At 37.7% G+C, this 21,321-nt stretch overlaps 3 protein-coding genes across 3 annotated transcripts in view; all 3 read left to right on the top strand.

Moving 5' to 3' along the window:
- The window catches only part of Sur (Sulfonylurea receptor), a 20,877-nt gene extending 9,796 nt beyond the window's left edge, over positions 1 to 11,081 (top strand). Inside the window, exons 28-44 of the mRNA XM_026813801.1 lie at positions 8 to 143; positions 337 to 533; positions 613 to 754; positions 6,568 to 6,714; positions 6,844 to 6,998; positions 7,152 to 7,211; positions 7,506 to 7,729; positions 8,299 to 8,441; positions 8,515 to 8,652; positions 8,734 to 8,912; positions 8,975 to 9,222; positions 9,321 to 9,644; positions 9,724 to 9,955; positions 10,031 to 10,137; positions 10,214 to 10,453; positions 10,519 to 10,585; positions 10,656 to 11,081. Of these exons, the coding sequence (XP_026669602.1) occupies positions 8 to 143; positions 337 to 533; positions 613 to 754; positions 6,568 to 6,714; positions 6,844 to 6,998; positions 7,152 to 7,211; positions 7,506 to 7,729; positions 8,299 to 8,441; positions 8,515 to 8,652; positions 8,734 to 8,912; positions 8,975 to 9,222; positions 9,321 to 9,644; positions 9,724 to 9,955; positions 10,031 to 10,137; positions 10,214 to 10,453; positions 10,519 to 10,585; positions 10,656 to 10,751 (2,835 nt within the window). The 3' untranslated portion in view covers positions 10,752 to 11,081. The remainder of the gene's footprint in view (positions 1 to 7; positions 144 to 336; positions 534 to 612; positions 755 to 6,567; positions 6,715 to 6,843; positions 6,999 to 7,151; positions 7,212 to 7,505; positions 7,730 to 8,298; positions 8,442 to 8,514; positions 8,653 to 8,733; positions 8,913 to 8,974; positions 9,223 to 9,320; positions 9,645 to 9,723; positions 9,956 to 10,030; positions 10,138 to 10,213; positions 10,454 to 10,518; positions 10,586 to 10,655) is intronic.
- Positions 11,082 to 11,422: 341 nt separating this feature from the next.
- On the top strand, positions 11,423 to 14,105 carry LOC108625249 (cGMP-dependent protein kinase 1). Its single transcript, XM_026813800.1, has 11 exons — positions 11,423 to 11,598; positions 11,680 to 11,818; positions 11,941 to 12,082; positions 12,143 to 12,312; positions 12,371 to 12,615; positions 12,691 to 13,002; positions 13,074 to 13,305; positions 13,373 to 13,479; positions 13,555 to 13,794; positions 13,867 to 13,933; positions 13,991 to 14,105. The coding sequence occupies exons 1-11, from the start codon at positions 11,423 to 11,425 to the stop codon at positions 14,084 to 14,086; spliced, it is 1,926 nt and encodes a 641-aa protein (XP_026669601.1). The 3' UTR covers positions 14,087 to 14,105.
- Positions 14,106 to 15,326: 1,221 nt separating this feature from the next.
- On the top strand, positions 15,327 to 17,791 carry LOC108625256 (pescadillo homolog). The gene is made up of 8 exons (XM_018025099.2): positions 15,327 to 15,464; positions 15,571 to 15,804; positions 15,874 to 16,381; positions 16,451 to 16,590; positions 16,711 to 16,970; positions 17,037 to 17,224; positions 17,291 to 17,448; positions 17,516 to 17,791. The coding sequence occupies exons 1-8, from the start codon at positions 15,441 to 15,443 to the stop codon at positions 17,771 to 17,773; spliced, it is 1,770 nt and encodes a 589-aa protein (XP_017880588.1). The 5' UTR covers positions 15,327 to 15,440; the 3' UTR covers positions 17,774 to 17,791.
- Positions 17,792 to 21,321: the final 3,530 nt, after the last annotated feature.

The raw sequence follows: 21,321 nt of genomic DNA, 5'->3' as shown, positions 1-21,321 counted from the left end.
TAAAGAGGCTCATAATATATCGAACGTAATCTTCCTTAGAGAAAATTTGGATCCTCTTTCCGAACACGAAGACAGGGAATTGTGGAACGCTTTAGAATTGGCGCAGATTAAGGACATCGTTGCCTCGCATCCCGAAGGACTAAGTAAATCAGTTCAATCAATTTTACAAAACTTATCAATATATAAAAAAATAATCTACCACCTATATTTTTTATTAAAGACATTTAATCGAACTAGAATGGATAAAATTTTGGATTCCTAGAATGAATATCATTTGCAAGTTATAAATCTTAGATATCCTACTTGAATGAAATACTTTTTTAACACACGAAACAGATTACGAAGTGAAAGAGGGGGGCGAGAACTTCTCTTCCGGACAACTGCAGCTGCTCTGCATGGCGCGAGCGATTCTCAGGAAGTCTTCTATTGTTATTTTGGACGAAGCGACCAGTGCGCTCGACGCAGCCACGGAAAAGAGTCTCCTAAATGCAGTTTCGACTGCGTTTGAGAATCGCACGGTGATCGCAATCGCGGTAACGAAATTTTATCTCTAATTTCTTTATCTCAACTGGAAAGGACAGATGTATCAACTCTGTCTTCGTTTGTTTTAAGCATCGAGTATCAGCGTTACTCGACTGTGACCGAGTGATCGTTTACCATGAAGGTAAAATCGTTGAGGATGGGTCACCGATCGATTTGAGTCAACGACAAGCCGGTTCCTTCGCGAACATGCTGAAGTCCAACGAAGAAAATTGAACGAGGAAACTGATGAGAAGAATGAAACTTATTACATGTTAAACCGTGACGAGTATTTATTTTTTATATGAATAAAGATAACATAGGAATTGAATATTCTTTTATGTACGTCTAAGATGTGTTAAAATGATCGTTGATCGATCTAAAATATATAACATGTTCGATAAGATTCAAACAATGAAAATCTGTTTTATATAAATATACTTTCTTAAATACTTAATGTACAAAAAGGATCAAAGGCAAGAATTGGTCAATTAAAACTCATTCCATATCCGGCTCATATCCAGTACAACTCTGGTTTTATCTGGAAACAATTGATAAATGACATTTAGATTTATGTCACTGTCGCAACTTATTTGGAAACTATCTTCGATTGTACCCGCTGCTACTGATTACGAGTGGTAGCGCGTACGTGTAATCGGCGCCTCGGATAAGGTGCCAAACGTTAATAATCACCAGTACCCCCACTGTCACGCTCGCGATAGAAAACGAGCGCGTGTGTTTTTCAGGCTAGTGGTATTGAGACCGGCGGTCTGTCGATAACACCGCGAACGAAAATTCATCGCGAGTTCTTCGATCGACACTCAATCGCGTTCGCATTCTCTCCCCGGGCATCATGTCAAACAATTATCAGTCACTCGACAATATCTACAATTATTCGTTTCACTGACAGGCTCGACTGAACTGAATGATCGAATATTTCACCGGTGAATTTTAATCCTTGCGAAGATACACGTGTGACGAATAAAAAATGAAAGCTATTACTTCTGATAGCGGATGCTAAAGAGCCTTTCTAATTAATAATTATCGTGAATAATCGATCGTGACGGACAATGAATCTCGAAAGTGAAACCGTGTCGTGGTGCTGCTTGTATTCGACAGTTTCGTGAAGGAAATCGATTTTATATCGAGACGGAACCCCAAAGAGATTCGGCAGAAGAAGCTTCAAGTGAGTACCTACACCCACTTCATTAATAGGACTTAAGGTAAACGTCACAATTTCTTATAATATATATTTATAACAAATATAGTTATACTTATAGCAAAATCAAGCATGTAAAAAAAAACATACAGTATACAAAAGTGCATAAAGATTCAGCAGAAATTGGGGCATTCATCTTATTACTTAGAACTGTCTGCACATGTAATTAAACTTCTAGGAACAATTTACATTCATTTTCTTTTATTTTAATTGATAAAAAAAATTCCACGAATTCTCAGGTATTCTAATCAGTGATTTATCTCCCAAAACACTTCTCCAAATTTTTCTACAGCAAATTCTAATATCAAAGATTGAAAAGTTTCAAGAATGCTGATTTTTTATTAAAATTACTACATGAAGTTTTATTCATTTATCGCGTGATTTGTTACATGATATCTTCTATAATTACAACCACTAAAATCTTTGATTTAAGATAATTTCTGATTTAGCTACAAATCTGGAATAGGTAGATTTTCTGATAAACAATAAGTACTTGGAAGATTCCTAATACTTACGAACGAAGAAATATTGGATTTGTTGTTGATCGTTGTTTACCTGTTGATCGTGCAAATGAATCGCGTGAGGTCTCGAGATTAGATTTGGAAGCATTTCACGTTCACGTGGCTGGCGAATTCTTCAGTGTCACTTTTTAACAGTCGAGTGTAATGTAACGTTCCGATGAAATGGAGCGCGAATTACTTTACTTGGATGATCCATGTACGGGCAATTGTAAGTTTTACCGGCGTCACGAGTTTTTCATGAATCACGGCTTACTGTCGTGACAAGCGTTAGGACGGATTGTTTTTACATGTGGGCTGATGAGAAAATGTCGACAGCCTCGTATGAAAACAGCTGTTTCATCGTGAACGTGCAGGGTACCGCCGAAAGAAAGAAAGTAAAAAACGGTAAAAATGTAATGTTCGATAGACGTGGGGACGATAAAAGCAACGGGTCCGTGCGATAACAACTTCGTTTCGAAGATAAGAAAGTGGAAAATAGGAAAACAGATACCTATTGTTGTCCATCAGGAAATAGAACAGTGACGTTTAATCTGTACGCCAATTAACGACTTCACTTATCGTTCGCGTTAATTATACTTTTCCAGCACCATTTATTATTTTCCTCAAACCTGCTTTGGGTTGTCTGATCGATAACATTGACGAAGAAGACGAAGTCAAATCAATCATAAATTAATGAATGAATCACGATAACTGCTTCTGGAATTTGGGAAACAAATAGATCATTTGTACATCAATCGCGATAAGTCGAAAAACTCATTACTCATAAGTCCATTTTATCGTCTTAAGTTATCCATTCGAGGAACTCTGATTAATACTTGGAAACTGCGTGATACGTAAAGTCAGTTCGATTAAAGAAGGAAAAACGTGCTCTTGCAATAAAGCCTTTTGAGAAATAAATTCCTTAAAAGATAATGAGAAGCAAATGACATAAGGAAAAATGAAAAAAACTGATTTCGAAATGTCTAGAAACTGGTTTCAGAATGTTTCTTTTATTGGAGCATCAGGAAGAATTATTGTTAATCCAAAACGAGAAAAGCGACCTTAATAATGAAAAGAGAATGAGACTCCTTAGATAAAACACGACCTGAGTGTACCTGCCTGTTGACATTGCGTCTCTTTGTTATCGGCTAGATAAGATTCCTGCGTCTTTGTCGAACTTAAGACATCAGTTTTATGTGCGAATTCACGCCGAGTGCAGCTCGGCCGTCATTCCGAAAATTACTTTGCGCGTAACTTTTGCAAAAACCGCGCGACGGACTAACGTCGCAAGGACGCCTGCGTCGAGTTTGAACACATATCTCAATCACGTCTTCCATTTTCAACCCGAGAGGTGAGTCACTGACAGTCAATGTCCAAAATACTCTGACCATTTTATGTAAATATTAATTTGATAACTAGCCAAATATTTGTGTAAAAATGGTGAACCCTGGAAATCTCTTATCGCGAAGATCTAATCGATCAGACATCGATGTCACATGCCGACTGCAAAAAGAAACGTCGATAAGGATAACGTTTCCTTATTTCTGTTTTATAATGTATCGAGAAACAAATGTTGGTTATTTTGTTAAGTAACCCCGTCACATTGTGCAATTGGGTGATGTTCAATCATGCATAAGCTGTTTGTCGAACTGCAAAAATTCGCTGACACGATTCGAGAATTCAACCGTTACGAAAATCGTTTCGCGATAATACATTCGATTGCGATAAAACGATTAGACACAGTAAACAGGGTAATTAAATTAAAGGAGGAATCAAACAAGATGATGCGAAAATATTGATACAGTAAAAAGAAACGTCGGCTATGTTTAATAAGCGCGGGACCAAAATCGCGGTTGACGTATTCGAAAGTGATCAAAGGCACGTGAGATTATACAGTCCGATGATTAAACACGACTCATGTAGAGCGCACACAATTTTCAGCTTCGTACGTGGAAAAAAAAAATCCGCGTTTTTGCAATATAATTTTTTAGTCACATGTTTTTCAGGCAGCCTAATTTAAACAATACTCTAATTATCTAAGATTAGCTGTGACAAAGATTCCAAGTATTATTTAAGGAAACATGTTTTGTAACCCAGCGTATCGTTCGCATATTATCGTTGCAAACGGAATATTTAAGAATTCTTCGAGACGATCGTTTCAAAGATTTATGAACAGGAAAAACATTCCTCTTCCTAAAAGTACAATACTATGAAATACACTGTGTGATAATATATGCAAGATGAGTAGATAAAAATAATCATACAAAATAATTGATTATTATTTTATTTCATTCGATGTATTATATTTGATGAATTCATTTATATAAGATTTTTTTGTAACATCAGTATACATTTCAATGAGAACTTTTATTGACTCTGTGCATATGTGAAACAGGAATCCTTTGATAATTACATCGATAAACAATTCTAATGTCATGTAAGAGAATGAAACAGACAGGAATGTGAAGGCACTTCGGTACTAATAACAACACCTGAGAATATGTAAAGCATTTCTTGCATACAAGATCCAGTGCAATTAGCACTTCCTGAGCAATTATCATTTACTCATTTCTACCAATATTAGCCGGAAAGATCTGTTAACGCGATGAGTCAAGCAGCGATTCGATTACGATTTCTAAATCATCTCGATTTATTATTTACAATTCGAATCAATATTACCATCAATACACATAATAAAATTATAAACAATGGCATAACAGGAATGAAATCACAATAAATTAATCCACAATTACTCCTAAGCTCCGATCTTATTCAAAATTCGCATGCTTCTCATTCCGCGAATTTAAAAAACGACATTCGCTTCGAGTATTGTGCAAGGAAAAATTGCGAAACTCGACATTGCGGTGAAACGTCCTCGTGATTATGTAAAAAAAAAAAAATATATCTATACAAAACCAGGAAACAGCACTAGAAAAAGCAAAAGAGAAGAGACAAATGGCATAGAGCGACTTAATTGCTCGGCTTCTAACGACGCAGGAAACGTTGCACAAACTGCGAACAAGGCGTATAGAGGCTACAAAAAGTAGATCTTTAACAAAAAATAGAATCTTCTTACTATCATATTGCATATTACTATTAGAAATTGGAGAGACATGAATATATTATGAACGATAAAAAATTGAATATTTAAATTCAGTTCATTAATACATAAATCGTTACATAATAGGATTATTACCAAGTAATCTTATATTATCATTAATAAATTGCAATCTAATCATTATTAATAAATTCAGTTATATCTGAATATTTTTTATTATTATTAGATTTGAGAATTCGGATTGCGTTGAGAATCTCCTTTCGTCGGCGTGAACTCACAGACTTTCGATGCTAATCACTTTCGTTTCGCTTCGCTTGCCGTCTTCCTACACGCAACGATCTCTCATCGAGTCATCGAATCCTTGAAGATAATCTCATTCTTGATTTACGACGAGGAAGTCGGTGCAGAACAAACGGATTTGAAAAGTGTGCTTATGATATTCCAGCACGTGACTTTTATTGATTAACACGATACAGCAAAGTGGAACTGAAAACTATGTCAGGGTTATTTGTATTTTTATAAATTGCGGATACAAACAATTGAAGTTCAAGATTTTACAGATATGAATTCATTCTAAATTAGATGGACTAAATGAAAACAGATTAACTGTTACACATACCGTTCTGACAGCTGGCAGAATTAATATGCTATAATTAACGATAGAGTTGATCCTTCTCATGCGGCTGATCATGAATCACGTTTTTTAATATTGTAAAAAGACTACGAGGTGTCTGTCCGAACTTCGACCTTGCACCCAGTTTCGTATTCCACTTTCGCTTTATCAAAGTGTCTTATCAGATAAAATCTCAGTTTCAAGCTGTAAGTGTAATTTCCTCCGAGCCGCTAAACTTGTATTTTATCAAATGCATTCGGAACGTAACCAATGGGGCCGATCGTAATGTACAACCTTCATAAAAACCAACTCGTTAATTTTGTTTACACAAAGAAGTTTTGAAATTGACAAGTGGAAAGGAGGCACCTGTTGCGACGAATAAATAAAGCGCGTCGTGACGTACACGCGTTTCTCAAACGTCACGTATGAAATCGGATCAACGATGCGGAAATTTTTCACCGCCGCGGAACGAGAATATCCTCCACCGTGAGAACGTGCTAATGCATTGTGACGTCAGCGCGGAATATATCAAGCATAATTAGCATGAGCATGTGACTAGGAGCTGAGGCGATCGTGCCACGTGCTCGGCGGACCTCTCGCGCAGGTATTACCGAACAGTTGTACCTCGTATGTATTTTTGAAAGAATACCATAACAAGTTGCACTCGTTCGACTCGCGAGACTGGTAAGAAAGAGAACAGCCGATGGAACGGCGGATCAAATATTTGTGGTCGCCCGCACCAAGATCCGCGGTGCGACGGTTTTCATAATAAAGGAAGCAATAAAGTGTGGTGAACTTTATCGGTGTACGCGATAAGCGTTATCTTGATTAATGATAATAAGGAACGCGAGCGAGATTAGAACGCGGCATCTTCGATCGTGCGATGATAACTGCAAGTGGAATTGATGGTATACGCGTTCTTGTGTGCTTTCAGGTGTAAAGAGAGTGTGCTTCGGACATGCGTGGGATGAGGAGAATAGGATGAAGTTCTCGTGTTTCCCGAGACCAAGCATCATGGGACAGAGGGGTAGTATTAATCTCACCCCTGTGACACAGATCAGTGATCCGGGCAGCGTGATCATTGTAAACGTAATAACGATAAATAATATAAAACAGTGCATTTACTATTACGGAAAATCATTTCCTCTTATTTTCATAATTTCAAATTGATCATCGCCATCGATTCGCCTTGTGTAAAATTGCTTTGCTTAAAAATTAATGTTTGGTAAATATCATTCCTAGAATGGAAGTACGAGGAGCCAGGTGGCAACGAATTATGAATCGGATCTGACTCACGGTGTGGTAAGTAAATAAAAGTACTATTTTAACTTAGCACAATAAATTAATTCAATGTCAAGTACGAAAAATTAGCAAAAAAACGATCAAGTATCGTTCTCATACGATAATATTAAAAAATTAAACATCTTATAATTACAATGGAATGAATCAACATAAAATTGTTAATATATTTATAAACAGTGATTACATTATAATGTTAATTATATAATGTCTATGAAAAATTGGCTGTAAATCACAGCCTCGTTCCCAGGCAATTAGCGAACTATAAACGCTAAAATATTTTTAAAATCATGTCAGATCCGTCCTTTACCTGGTACCACATTGTCGAATGGAACCGGGCCACCGACACATTTGAAAGGCAAGGCGCCATTGCCACCCAGACAGAGTCACCACTCGGATGATGAACCTGCAACCAGGGCCTCGGATAGTTCCGATGAACCAGCGAACCCGAGGGGTGGTGTCATCGGTAGGACCCCGACACCACCTTCCGCCCCTACCCCCGTTTACGAGAAGGATGAACAGTAAGTAATTTATTTAAATAAAATTACAATATGTACATAAAGTAAAGCATATATTGTATTGGAACAAAATAACTGTCTCACAATATATATAAATCATATATTGTCGCATAATTCAAGCTGAGTCAGTAAGAACTTATTTATTATGCAAAATAAAATATTTATGGAATCAGTTTAAAAAACTAGTATGAGACTACTAGTAGATAGAGTATTTTAGATAATCATTTGTTTATTCATTTAAACATTGAAATACCCAATCAGCTTTTAATAATCTAAATTGTCTCACACATTATTACATTTTTTGGACNGCAATCTGACTGTTACATACAATAACGACATTGTAAAAACATAAATGAATTATATGATTATAGATTATGCAGTGAATGTATCCTTGTATTTTAATAAATTCAAATGTATTTCTGTCAAGCTTCAATGAAATCAACAACCAGCGGATAATTATAAATATTTTTTACCGAGTCATCCTATTTATAAAAGTCGTGTAGTATAATTGTTTTATAATAGTGTATGACGATGATGTATTGTAATAAAGGAATTGTTTTGCTGTTTCGCAGAAGCAAGCAACAGATCAAGGAAGCTATTTTGGAGAATGAGTTCCTTGGTAATCTGGAAGAGAATCAGGTGGAAGCGCTGGTCGACGCCATGTATCCGAAACAGGTACTACCGAGTACTTTAGTCATTCGTGAAGGGGACATTGGTAAGTATTTACGTTTACAAACATTACCTATTACAACGAATGCATATTCTCATCAGTCTCTTTTATAATTCAGGGTCACATTTGTACGTGTCGGCGGAAGGGGAGTTCGACATTTATCAGGGTAGCAAATTTCAAGGAACTTTTGGACCCGGTGTCGCGTTCGGAGAAATCGCTTTATTGTACAACACGAAAAGGATGCGATCTATCAGCGGTAAATATCAATAATATATATAAATATTGAATAACTGCTAATAGCTGACTGTATTAATTTTTCTGTGTATCTAATTTATAGTAAAGAAAGGTGGGAAAGTCTGGGTACTCGACAGATCCGTGTTCCTCACGATAATGATGGAAACAGCGCAGAAAAGGCTGGAAGGCAATGTTCGTTTTCTCCGACAAGTCGACGTTTTACAAAAATTACCCGAACCCAAGGACGTGGTCCTCTCTAAAATATCTGACCTCATTCGCGTTGTAAGTACGCCATTTGAATGAAATTCGATCGAGAATTATGAAAATACGTATCCACTTGGTAGGAATTCTATCCTGCTGAAGCAAAAATAGTGCGGCAAGGCGAGAAGGGGGACAAATTCTTCATAATCAGCGGTGGAAACGTTCGGATCACTAAAGATACCGAGTACGGTGGTGAAGAGGAACTAGTAGTACTTGGGAAAGGTCAATACTTTGGGGAAAAAGCTTTGTTTGATGACATCGGTGAAAATCGGCGACACGCCAATGCCATCGCTCTTGCGCCTGGCGTCGAGTGTTTAACGTTAGACCGAAAGTGAGTTCTTGTCACAATCTATTTTTTACACTACAGTAAATAATCTTCCTATATATTTTAAAATATAATAATTCTTTTCATGCGAATGGAACGTTCAGTTCTTTCATGAATTACTTGGGAGGCCTCGACGATATACGCAACAAGGATTGGCTAGCTGAGTACGAAAAACAGAAACGATCCCTGACACTGAAGAAGTGGTCCCATGAGTACTCTAATGTAACTCTGGCCGATTTGGAAGTCATAAGCACCCTCGGTGTCGGTGGATTCGGAAGGGTTGAACTGGTCACGTTGAAATCAGACTCTGACAAGAGCTTCGCGTTAAAGAGGCTCAAGAAGAAAGTGATGGTCGAACAGCAGCAGCAGGAACACGTACTGAACGAGAAGTACATCATGCAAGCCTGCAACTCTCCCTTCATATGCAAGTCGGTATAATTTCAAGAATAATTCTATGTCTCCGTGCAAAAAGTAGCAATATCATTATTTTTGCTGTTGCATTTTCAGGCTCTACCAGACTTATAAGGACAGTAAATACGTCTATTTCTTGATGGAAGTCTGTCTAGGTGGAGACGTTTGGACAACTCTCCATAGAAGAAGATTCTTCGACGACGCGACGACGCAGTTCATGATCGGATGCGTCGTGGAGGCCCTCGACCACCTCCACTCGATGAACATCGTCTACCGAGACTTGAAGCCGGAGAATCTTATGCTCGATACTCGCGGATATTTGAAATTAGTATGTCTACAATTATTAAAATACTGATTCTAATCTATGTGATAATCCTAAATGCGACAATGAATTATCTTTCAGGTCGACTTCGGTTTTAGTAAAAAAATCGGTCCGTCCAAAACGTGGACCTTTGCTGGAACACCCGAGTACGTGGCCCCGGAAATTATTTTGAACAAAGGACACGACAGGTAACAATGAAGACAATTTAATATGTACAGGCTTTCAAACTTGTGAAGGTGAACTGAAAAACTAATTTATTTAAAGAGCCGTGGATTACTGGGCCCTGGGGATTTTGACTCACGAACTGCTCGTGGGTAAACCGCCGTTCCGAGGATCCGACCACATGTCCATTTATAATAAAATTCTGAAAGGCATCGAGGTGGTCGGAATACCCAGTTCCGTCAGCAGGAACGCTAGTAACATGATCAGAAAGCTGCTACGTCTGAGCCCCTCCGATCGCCTGGGGTATCAGAGGAACGGCATTCAAGATATTCGAGATCACAAGTGAGATATTTCTAACAAAAGATCTATGACAAAACAGTTTCAACGATATAATTCTGTTTGCACAGGTGGTTCAACGGATTCAGTTGGCAGGCTTTGCAGAGATTAACTTTGCCTGCGCCGATTGTCCCGATGGTACAATACGAGTTTTATTTTTTAAATGAAAATGAAATTACGATGAAAATAATACATTACAATATTCTAGGTTCGTAATCAAACCGACACGAGGAATTTCGAAGGATACCCACCGGATCGCAACGTCCCTCCGGATGAATCATCTGGATGGGACGCGAACTTCTAAGTGGTAGAGACCGTGCAATAATAATCAGCCACTCGTGATTCATCCGACTAATGATTAATGTAAGAATTGCAATAGCGGGACAGATAACATTGTTACGAGAGTATATGTACAGATAGTCAAGAGATTATAGTTATCTCTAATCAATTCGGATGAATAGTTTTCTATTTATCCCTGCAGCAGCGATAAGTCCCCCCGTTCCCAACGATATTGAGTTCCGCAGAACTTGTAAAATAATTAAGAAGTAAATATAAATGATACTCTGCGATGAATGATACTTGTAATCATTTTAACGTTATCAATTGATAATAAATTTATATACGAATTGGTAAACTCTGTTCTTTCATTCCAAATGCCCTCCTGCTTTCCCTACGATAAAATCCTACCACAGATGTAACGTGACAATAGGAAAGCTTGAGAATATAAGTGCTATCGATTGATAAGCATCCGGAAAAAGTGCATTGATAAATTTTCAATAGAATTACGCTTATCAAGAGCATCTACTAAGGTCACCTATTAACCAATGAAACTGTGGCATCCGCGCATAATCGATCGACGTTATCGTTATTGTTAAATGTCAGTTGTCTGCCAATATCCTACCTGTTAATTACTCAGCACCTGCGGACCATTCTCATCGATTCGAAAGTTCGGGAAAGTGGATAGGGTAGTTCACGATGCGTTGTATCTGTTTCAAACGTGGATTTCGGAACCAGCTCCATTTCGGCTGGCTGCAGCGTAAAGAGAGCGAGGCGTACTACCGAAACCTGTCTTACCAAAGGAAACACGGGGTGATAGGTGACGTGAACTTGTCCTCCGAAGAACCGATCGCGGTTTTCCAAAAGGATGAGAAGTGAATTTACTAATTATAAAATTATCTCCGATAATTTCAATAGTTAGTTCCCCAATTACGATATTACAATGTAACTTGTAGGACAAAGCAATTGATAAAACATGCGATATTGAACAACAAGTTTTTCGAGGACCTCGACGAGGCACGTATTGAAAAGCTGATGTCTGTGATGTATCCAAAACGCTTGAAACCCGACACGCGAATTATTCATGAAGGTGAAGTCGGTGAGTAATTATCTTTCGAATCAGCGACTCGTAGAACTTCAATATGGATTAATATGAAAATCGTGAAAGTCCAATTTTGGGTAAAATCTAAATTGAGAGAAATTATTCATTACTCGAGGCAGGATCGCATATGTACATATCCGAGGAGGGGACGTTCGAGATTTACGTGGGGACTACGTATCACGGGAGCTTTGGACCTGGCATAGCTTTTGGAGAGTTGGCCTTATTGTACAATACCAAGAGACTCTGTTCTATCGACGGTATAGTCAATCAAACTCCTGTTGCGTCGAAGTATTTGATTTTTATGTTTTTCTCCTCAGTAAGCACAAACGGGCTAGTGTGGGTACTCGAAAGACAAGCGTTCAAAGCGATCATGGAAAAAAGCAACGAAGAAACGGTTGAACATAATCTGAAGCTTCTACGAGGTATCGAAGTATTCAAGGATCTATCGGAGGAGGTTCTCTTGAAGATATCTGATTTGATAATGGTGGTACGTGTACAACGATTTTCCGATTAAAGCAAGATTACAAAATTTACTGTTATCCAAGGAATTTTATCCGGCGAACTCGTACGTCATACGGGCAGGGGATAAACAAAAAAAGTTTTATATCATAAGCGGTGGCCGAGCGAAAGTCACTTTGAACAAACAGAGCGGAACGGAAGAAGAGATAGCAATCCTCGAGAAGGGTGAATACTTCGATGCTGAAACGCTGCGCAATGCTGCGGAATCTCAACGAAAGACGAACATCGTCTCGATGGCTCCCGGTGTAGAATGTTACACCATAGAAAAATCGTAAATTTCATATAAGAAATCTTTGTCACTTCTCCTGAGAGTTATTCTCTAAACGAAATTTGCATTTTCGATTAGAAAAATTATGGATTATCTGGGAGGATTGGAGTCGATCAAGAACAGGACATGGGGTGGTCATGAAAAATCAGTTCTCCCGGACAAATGGGATGAAAAATTTATCAATTTGACTTTAAATGATTTGGAAAGTGAGGGAACGATCGGTACCGGTGGTTACGGCCGAGTCGAATTGGTTCTGACGAAATCAATGGCTAATGTTAGCTTTGCCAGAAAGAAAGTGAAAAAACACACGATAACAGTGAATGGTTTACAAAAAATGATTTACGATGAGAAGAATAACTTGAAACTGTGTAATTCACCATTCATTGTCAAGTAAGTCGAATTGGCTTTTATAAAAGCTTATCTGTATCGTTACAGACAATGAACTTGTAAATTCCTTTTAGATTGCACAGAACGTTCAAAGACAAGAGATATCTCTATTTCTTATTGGAAGCGTGTTTAGGTGGAGATTTAAGAACGGCTTTGTACAGAAACGGTCGATTCGATAATTCCACTGCTCGATTCGTCACCGCCTGTATCGTCGAAGGATTACACCACATCCATTCTATGGGCATTGTTTACAGAGATCTAAAGCCTGAAAACATCGTGATCGATGCTCGAGGCTACGCCAAGCTTGTAAGTTCATTTTGTTTCCATTAAATATTATAAAGTTCGTTCGCTGATTCATTAAATTCTCTTGCAGACCGACTTTGGATCGAGTAAACGAATCGGAGCATACAAGACGAAAACATTCATAGGCACACCAGAATACTTAGCTCCAGAAATAATTCAAAGTAAACCTTATAATCAGTACGCATTCCCCTAATCTTTGGTTGCATGCTTTTCAAATCATTTCCAGAGACTGATTATTACTTTTGATTAAAGGGCTGTAGATTTATGGGCACTCGGAATTGTCACGTACGAAATCTTACTTCAGCGAACGCCCTTTGAAGATGCATCCGATATGGACACGTATGAAAAAATTATTCGCGGCTTCGACGATTCATATTTTCCGCCTACTATAAAAAGCTCAGCCAAGAATTTCATTAAGTCCCTGTTGCAAAGTAATCCACTCGATAGACTCGGTTATTTACGACGTGGTATCACTGATATTCGCACTCACAGGTATGTTATATAATACTTATGAAGCATAGTGCGGTTGTTATCTTTACTCATTTATTCTTGATTCGCATTCAGATGGTTTAATCATTTTAACTGGCAAGAGTTGCAAGCTCAAAAGATGAATTCTCCCATTGTGCCGAAGGTAAGTGCGAAGTTCTCGCAATTTTATGCACTTCGTTCAAAGCTAACTTTGTTATAGATAAGAAATCATCTCGATGTGAGAAATTTCGATACGTATCCATCTGACTATCAAGCAGTGCCCGTTGATTCTTCCGACTGGGACGCGAACTTTTAAAGATTCCCGTTGTATACTAGCATCCGTGTTATAATTATCGTGTATATATATCGTGTATGTATAGAACAAAAATATTTAATAAATAAAGACCAAGTGGTTAAGTTATGCTACTTGAATGATATTGTAAATATATACTTTTCACCCCCTTATGGATGATTGATAAAAAATCCTGAAAGTGATTTTTAGATATTTATGTGGAAACCTTCGTGAACGAAAATCAAACCTATACTTATTAAACTTGAAAAATACGTAAAAACACATTTCAAACCAGCGGGATGTGAATTTTGAAAGATCCAGAGATCAGTTTTTAACGAGTTCATTACGTAATATTGGAAGCAAAAATCTTTTGGATATCTCATTGCGTCGGAGAAATATTAACAAAAAAGAAAAACCTAATTTCATTCGTTTTCGAAACAGTAATTATTCATAATAATGTTGTTTACTTTACGAATATACCTTATGACACTTTGCGGAGTGTAAGGAAGCTACTGCTTTTTCGTTGTACTTCAGTCATCTTTTACATTTTTGCTTAGAAACTAATAAACGATTTCTCTTCATGCATATAATAGTAAGATCATAAATAAATTGTAATATTGTGGATTTCAATCTCAGTTAAACAATAATATTGAATAAACAATCGTACCTTGTGCTGAAGACTGCAAATTCACTTCTCCCACATCACAGTACAGCCTTAATAACAGGAGGGTCACTGTCACTAATAACAATGATATTCACTTTCCATACACTACATTTATCAAAATTGGGAAGGAATACTATACACTCAATCAATCAATCAGACAATCAAATCAGTTTAAAGATGAGAATGAAACACTTAATTAATTGTTACATTTACGAAACGGTACGGTGTTCATCAATTACTATTAAAGATCTCTGAAAATTATACTTCAATTTTGAAATAACAACGTTCTATTGTCACTAATTGAAGCTAACAACTCTTTGTAAAAGACCAGCAGCGATCGCATGAAAATAACAAAAACTGGGTTGATTGTTTAGAAAGCTGATTTCAACGTCGGATGCAAAACAGTTCACTCTTTAGAAGTTAATCAACCACCTAATCGTGAACTTGAGTCAATTTTAAATCATTTGTCATTTATACGAGCGACAACCGTCTTTGTTAAACTGCACAACTGTAATCGGAAGTGCCGAAATATCGGGGAGATGTCGGAACCTGTCAAATCCATGCTTCCGCCCACTACACTAGATAGCGCTACTTCCTGTTTTTAAAATAGAGGTTTGGAGGTGCACGTGCACATGGATTCGCTTTATAATCTGTTTTCTGTATAAATGTTCATATAATTCTTTATTGCCAATTGTGTAATTATTGTAATTCAACATGGTCGTGATAGGAAAGAAAAAGGTATTTGTCAAAATCACGTAATGATCAATTACTTGTATTGACGCATAATTTGAGGTTATCAACAATTCGAAACAAATTTAAATTCGTATTTCTCATAAATTTCTAGTATCAATCTGGTGAAGGGTCACAGTTTATGTCAAGAAAAGCTGCTTTAAAGAAATTGCAGCTAACGTTAAAAGATTTTCGTCGACTATGCATATTGAAGGGTATATATCCAAGGGAGCCACGTAATCGTAAAAGGGCGCAGAAAGGGGAACCTGGTATTAAAATACTGTATCATAAAAAAGACATTCAATTTTTGCTACATGAACCAATAATATGGAAGTTAAGAGAAGTCAAGGTAAATCCTCTTGATACCATTGTAATATAATTGAAATCATACAATGATTTTCATAATAAATTCCTTCAGGTATTTACCAGGAAAGTTGCAAAGGCAAGAGCTATGAAAGAATATAAAGACGTAAAAAGATACTTGAGGGATCAACCTAATTTAAAGTTAGATCATATCGTTAAAGAACGATATCCAACATTTATTGATGCACTTAGAGATCTGGATGATTGTCTGACTCTGTGCTTCCTGTTCAGCACATTTCCATCTCTCAGTCACATACCAAGAGATCAATCTTTATTGTGCAGAAGATTGACGGTAGAATTTTTACATGCTGTAGTTGCTGCTAAAGCTCTGCGCAAAGTGTTCGTATCCATTAAGGGATATTATTATCAAGCTGAGATCAAAGGACAAACGATAACTTGGATTGTGCCACATCACTTTGGGTTTGAACCACAGGCGAAGATGGATGTGGACTTCAAAATCATGTCGATATTCGTAGAATTTTATATTGTAATGTTAGGCTTCGTAAATTATAGACTGTACCATACTCTTAATTTACATTATCCTCCAAAACTCACAAGCATCGGTAAGCTTCATTTCTTATAAGTTCACGCATATACAGGTGACACTTCTTATTTTAACAAATTATTTCTAGATAATAGTGAAAAGTTACTTGTGGATGAAGAAGCTTACGTATCGGAAAGGATAGGTGCGTTAAATGTACCATTAGTGAATCTGGATGCTTCAGCCCAGAATGCAGAGGACGAAGAAATGGAAATGGATCAATTTGTCAATGTAGGTACACATGGGTGTCCCCAAAATGTGTTAGGTGTAATGCAAAATTCGTGATGCCATAATTTTTTTTAGTAGTGCATATTATTTCTTATGCATATGCTAATATAATCATTGTATTAGGATGGCGATGCTACGAAAGTGGAGGAAGCTAGGATGGAAATCGAGAAAATAAAAAAATTGAAAACACTTTTCAAGGGGTTAAGAGTATTCTTGAATAGAGAAGTACCAAGAGAGCCTTTAGTTTTTATCCTACGTTGCTTCGGAGCTGAAGTATCCTGGGACAAGTTGCTCTTCGTTGGAGCAACGTTCGATGAAAATGACGAAAGGATAACACATCAGATAGTGGACAGACCTAGCATGTCCAAACAATATATTTCCAGGTAATACCTAAAGACATTTTTTCCAAATTTTTTATATAACTTGTTACCTAATTCGTATTCTGTCAGGTATTATGTACAACCGCAATGGGTTTTCGATTCGGTAAACGCTAGGGAATTGTTGCCCGTGGAAAAATACTTAATGGGTTGCGTGCTCCCGCCGCATCTTTCACCGTTCCTTGATAGCCATCAAGATCAGACATATATCCCACCAGAGGAACGTGCATTAATGGATCCTGACTTCAAACTTAAAGACGGTACATATTTGCTTTCTCAAGCGTACAATAAAAAACGATAGATATTTATTTTCTTTTACTGGTTAGACGAAGAAGAATCAGATGAAAATGAAAATGAAAATGAAAAAGCAGAAGAGGACGAAGATGACTCAGACAACGCAAGTGAAGAGAAAGAAGAAATTGAAAATGACACAGAAATGGCAGAAACGGAAGTGAAAGAAAAGCAACGGAATCAATTGAAAAAGGTTGGTCATTTAAATGTACACACTATTCTATCACTTTTCCCTGCATTGTATATATTCCGAATTACAGAAAATGAAAGTGAAAGCCGGAGAAGTAACGAAGGAAGATCCACGTGAACAGAAACGATTGGAGAGGCAGGAATATCGTCTGCGCGAGCGAATGATCAAGAAGAGACATCGCAATTTGTATAAGAGTATGATGGAAGGTCGTAAGCAGAGAGCGAAGGAAGTATGGCTTCTTCGCAAGAAGAGGCGGATACACGACGCTACCAAGAAACAAGAACGCAAGGAGGAACGTAAACAAAAGAAAGCTAAAGTATCCAATTAATAAAAATAATACGTTCAATACTGTGTTCAATTTCCTTGTACATACATCATGATTTTATTGAAAATACCTCTCCCTGTCATCTGTTATGACACATTACTACATCTTCGTATACTACTCAATGATTTGGATCATAAATCAGTAAAGATTTGATAATGGCACGCGGCGACTTTCTCGACGAACGTAGGTACAGTTACACGCAATGGTAAGATGCCTTTAATCCAGTCCTCCCACCTACCGGAAGCCCACGCATGCGATGATCCTGGTCCCTACTTTTCCACCGAAGGACTTTGAAGGCCAGCCTACCCACACATTGGAACCCACGCGATCGTGACTACTACATATACTCTCTCGCTCAAAAGTTTGGAGTATCTGCTTACTTTTTGGACGAAAGAAATTTTTTCACATATGCGGATTTTTTTTTGGGATATGTTGCACTTATATTTCTAGTGCACAGTTTCAGATTGTTTACCGTGCCCAATATCTAAAATCGACGAACATGTATTTATTGTACAAGAAGCATAAAATTATATGTTGAATCGGAAGCAAAATTAATTTCCAAAATGTCTTTTGCGTAAAGACGCTTCTGTAAATTATTATAGTTGTTCCAATAAGTAGTAGTAACTTTTACTTTTATATGTTTAACTAACACTTTTATCCTAAAAAAGCGTAACATATTTAATAATGTCCTTGTTGAGGAAATCCTAACATGCTCCAAACTTTTGAACGAGAGTATATGTATATGTGCCTTCACGAAAGTTATTCGTTTCGGTCCTTTTACGCGGCGTTCCCATGCAAAAACTTCTGCACTTTCGATAACACTGCTACGTTAATAAGTACGGAAGGTCGTGCATTGATCTCGAACAGGTCGATCGGAGAACGTTTTGTTCCGGTTCTTTGATCGCTAACGCGTCTTTGATCACTCCCGTAACTTTCGCTAGACGAATTAGCATTGAAGGCCGAATCCATTCAGTAGGATAAATTACCATCGATGCATCCGGCCACTGTTTGCATATTATGTTCGTGTATCACCTTGAATCAGAGGTACGCGATATTTGTTATTCCTGCTATTTTTTTCAACGGTTCGATTTTCTTTGATTTCTCGCAGTGCCTATCACAACGCGGGAGAAATAACGAGAATCCGTGGGCGATATGCACTCGACTCAAACATTTTTGTTTAACGCGATCGTAAAAGCAAAAGTACACATATAGGAATTCCCTTATACAGCGAAAGTTATTCATTGAATTTCAACGGGTTCGTTAATTCTTGTCGGCATAATTTTCATTTCTATTTCTCAACAGCTGCGTGCGTTCTAACGAAAGCGTCATTCGTGCTACTAAATTAATTATACAGGAAACAAGACTGTTCTGCGATACTATAGAAAATTAAGCGAAAGGAAACAAAACGGCTTAACAGTTTCTACGTAAATCACTTGAGCAACTCGTATCGACAAATCATTTCCCGTTTAAACAGTCGACTAAATCGTTGGATAGAAAAACGCCGCTCGTATATCCGCAAGGTCAACGATTGACTAATGCCTATTTTTGAAAATCAACTTTTAGCATTTCCTCTATTATTCGATTCTTTTCCACTGCTCCTCGGAACAGTTCACCGTGTCGGCTTCGGCTATTTGCAGTGGTGACTGAACCGATGCGTCGTCCATGAAACCACCAATACACTCCACCGATTCCGGTGCGCGAACCTTGTTCAGATCGGACGCTTGCGTCACCACTTCCATTCCTGTTCCAGGCCATCTTCGTTCCCTCGTATCCTTAAAACGAACATCCTTAGAACCTGCGATCTGACGACGCCCTAATCGCATATCGGCATCGGTTGGCTACGACAGTAAATATGCTCGCTGCTCTGCTTCGCTACGTCCGCGGATTCTTGCATACCGATCGGTGCAGGCAAGAAAAATCAGAGAAATTTCATCGGCAAGGATACACAGCGAATTCACTGCCAGGCACACATACCTCGGTTAAATGATTTCGTTAACGAAGACTCTTTAATTGCTCGTTTCCTCCAAATAGCCATACTCGCCACCGTGATCACGTTTGCACGTGTATCTTTATGCATTCTTATAAAAGAATTCCTCCACAGGATTCCTCCGGAGAAGGTTTATTGCACACACAGAATTTTACTTCGGTTTCGACCTTTTTTCTGAATGCTGGATTCGATGCGTGGGCAGTTCGCGCGAGATCATTCGGACTGCCCACATGGTGAGTGGGTAACGCATTCGACTATGAATCGTCAAGGCTTTCGAAAACTCCTAAAAATAGGATAGATGTTATGTGAAATAAATGCGTAAAAAATTTGATTCACACTTGTATAAAATATATTGATTTGAGCTTTCCTTATCAGTCGTCCACTAAACTACTTTTAATTAAAACAAAATAATGGGGCAGTAAAAGAAAAATAGACAACGATGCCAATATACGATGCTTCTGCAAAGATTCTATATAATTTTGATAATATTAACACCAGAATATTTACATAATATATTGAAATAAATAAGGTACTGGCCACGAATCGTACATCTACCCTATTTTAAAAAAAATCGTTCCTACCAGAAACTTTCCTTTTTAAACTAACCAGGTTTCTTCTATCAATCGGATAGTTCACATTTCACGCAGGGAGTAGTAATTAATTGAAAAGGAACAAAGCGAACAAGATGTAGTTCCGCTATAAAGCGATCTTGTTGCATTGACACGTGGAATAGGTTCAGGATGATCGGCCTTGAATTTCATCAAGCGTAATTGCAGTATAGCGTTTCACGAGAGGATCGTCGGACAGCGATGAAGAAGAGGCAGGGTTCCGTTTTCACAAGGTGAGCACAGTGGATCGTTACACCACATGTAAAAAGAGTGTAATAAACGTCGGAGGATGTCTTCGCCTGTGATCAGGAATTATATAATCAAGGTTATTACGGCATTAGATAATAATTGATGCACTGACGTGATAAAAACGCCGTTAGATATAATTAAAAGACGACCCTTTTTCTGAAAGATAAATAAGTTTAAAGATTGCGAGTTAATATCATGCAAAATATATTTAAGACAAGTTTATTTTTGCTTGTCTAATCGCTTCCCGTCCGGTCGTTCGCTCACGACGATGATTAACTCCGATGGTGATTTCAATGGCTGCAAGGGCGATGCGTTTATGCCGGCCGTGCTACTCTTGCTTTACGACTACAATAACGTCGTTGCTGTCTTCACGTTTATTAGATCTCGTGAGAAATGAAAAAGTTACTTTAATAGCTCCAGGTTGCATGACGCTGCGTTACAGCAAATTGTTCCATTCGACATTGTTACAGAGAATGCTTGCAAGAAGCAATTTCTTCTGATATAAATTACTTACATAAAAATTCTTCATGTTGAACAATGAAAAGGAATAGCCTTGTAAAATATCTAAAGTTGTTAAAATTTCAATGTTTTGTCATTGTTTTTATTTAAGGACTGTACAACCTTAAGGAAACTTATGAAAATGCTTACGATTTCATTAAGAATCGGATAAGCCACACGTTCGTTTTAATTAGTCGCAACACGAACGA

Source organism: Ceratina calcarata, unplaced genomic scaffold (assembly GCF_001652005.2).
Source record: "Ceratina calcarata isolate Rehan_Ccalc_2016 unplaced genomic scaffold, ASM165200v1 scaffold350.2, whole genome shotgun sequence".
Classification (NCBI taxonomy): Eukaryota; Metazoa; Arthropoda; class Insecta; order Hymenoptera; family Apidae; genus Ceratina; species Ceratina calcarata.
The sequence above is the reverse complement of the archived record's forward strand: the minus strand, read 5'-3'. Positions and strand labels throughout refer to the sequence as shown.

What these genes read in the sequence shown, in the direction of transcription:
- LOC108625256 (XM_018025099.2), top strand. Translation starts at nt 15,441, where the DNA reads ATGGTCGTGATAGGAAAGAAAAAG. An exon ending in TCGTGATAGGAAAGAAAAAG is followed by an intron (nt 15,465 to 15,570) that starts GTATTTGTCAAA and finishes ATAAATTTCTAG; the next exon opens with TATCAATCTGGTGAAGGGTC. An exon ending in AAATGGATCAATTTGTCAAT is followed by an intron (nt 16,591 to 16,710) that starts GTAGGTACACAT and finishes TCATTGTATTAG; the next exon opens with GATGGCGATGCTACGAAAGT.
- LOC108625249 (XM_026813800.1), top strand. Translation starts at nt 11,423, where the DNA reads ATGCGTTGTATCTGTTTCAAACGTGGATTTCGGAACCAGCTCCATTTC. An exon ending in GAATTATTCATGAAGGTGAA is followed by an intron (nt 11,819 to 11,940) that starts GTCGGTGAGTAA and finishes TCATTACTCGAG; the next exon opens with GCAGGATCGCATATGTACAT. An exon ending in ACTGATATTCGCACTCACAG is followed by an intron (nt 13,795 to 13,866) that starts GTATGTTATATA and finishes ATTCGCATTCAG; the next exon opens with ATGGTTTAATCATTTTAACT.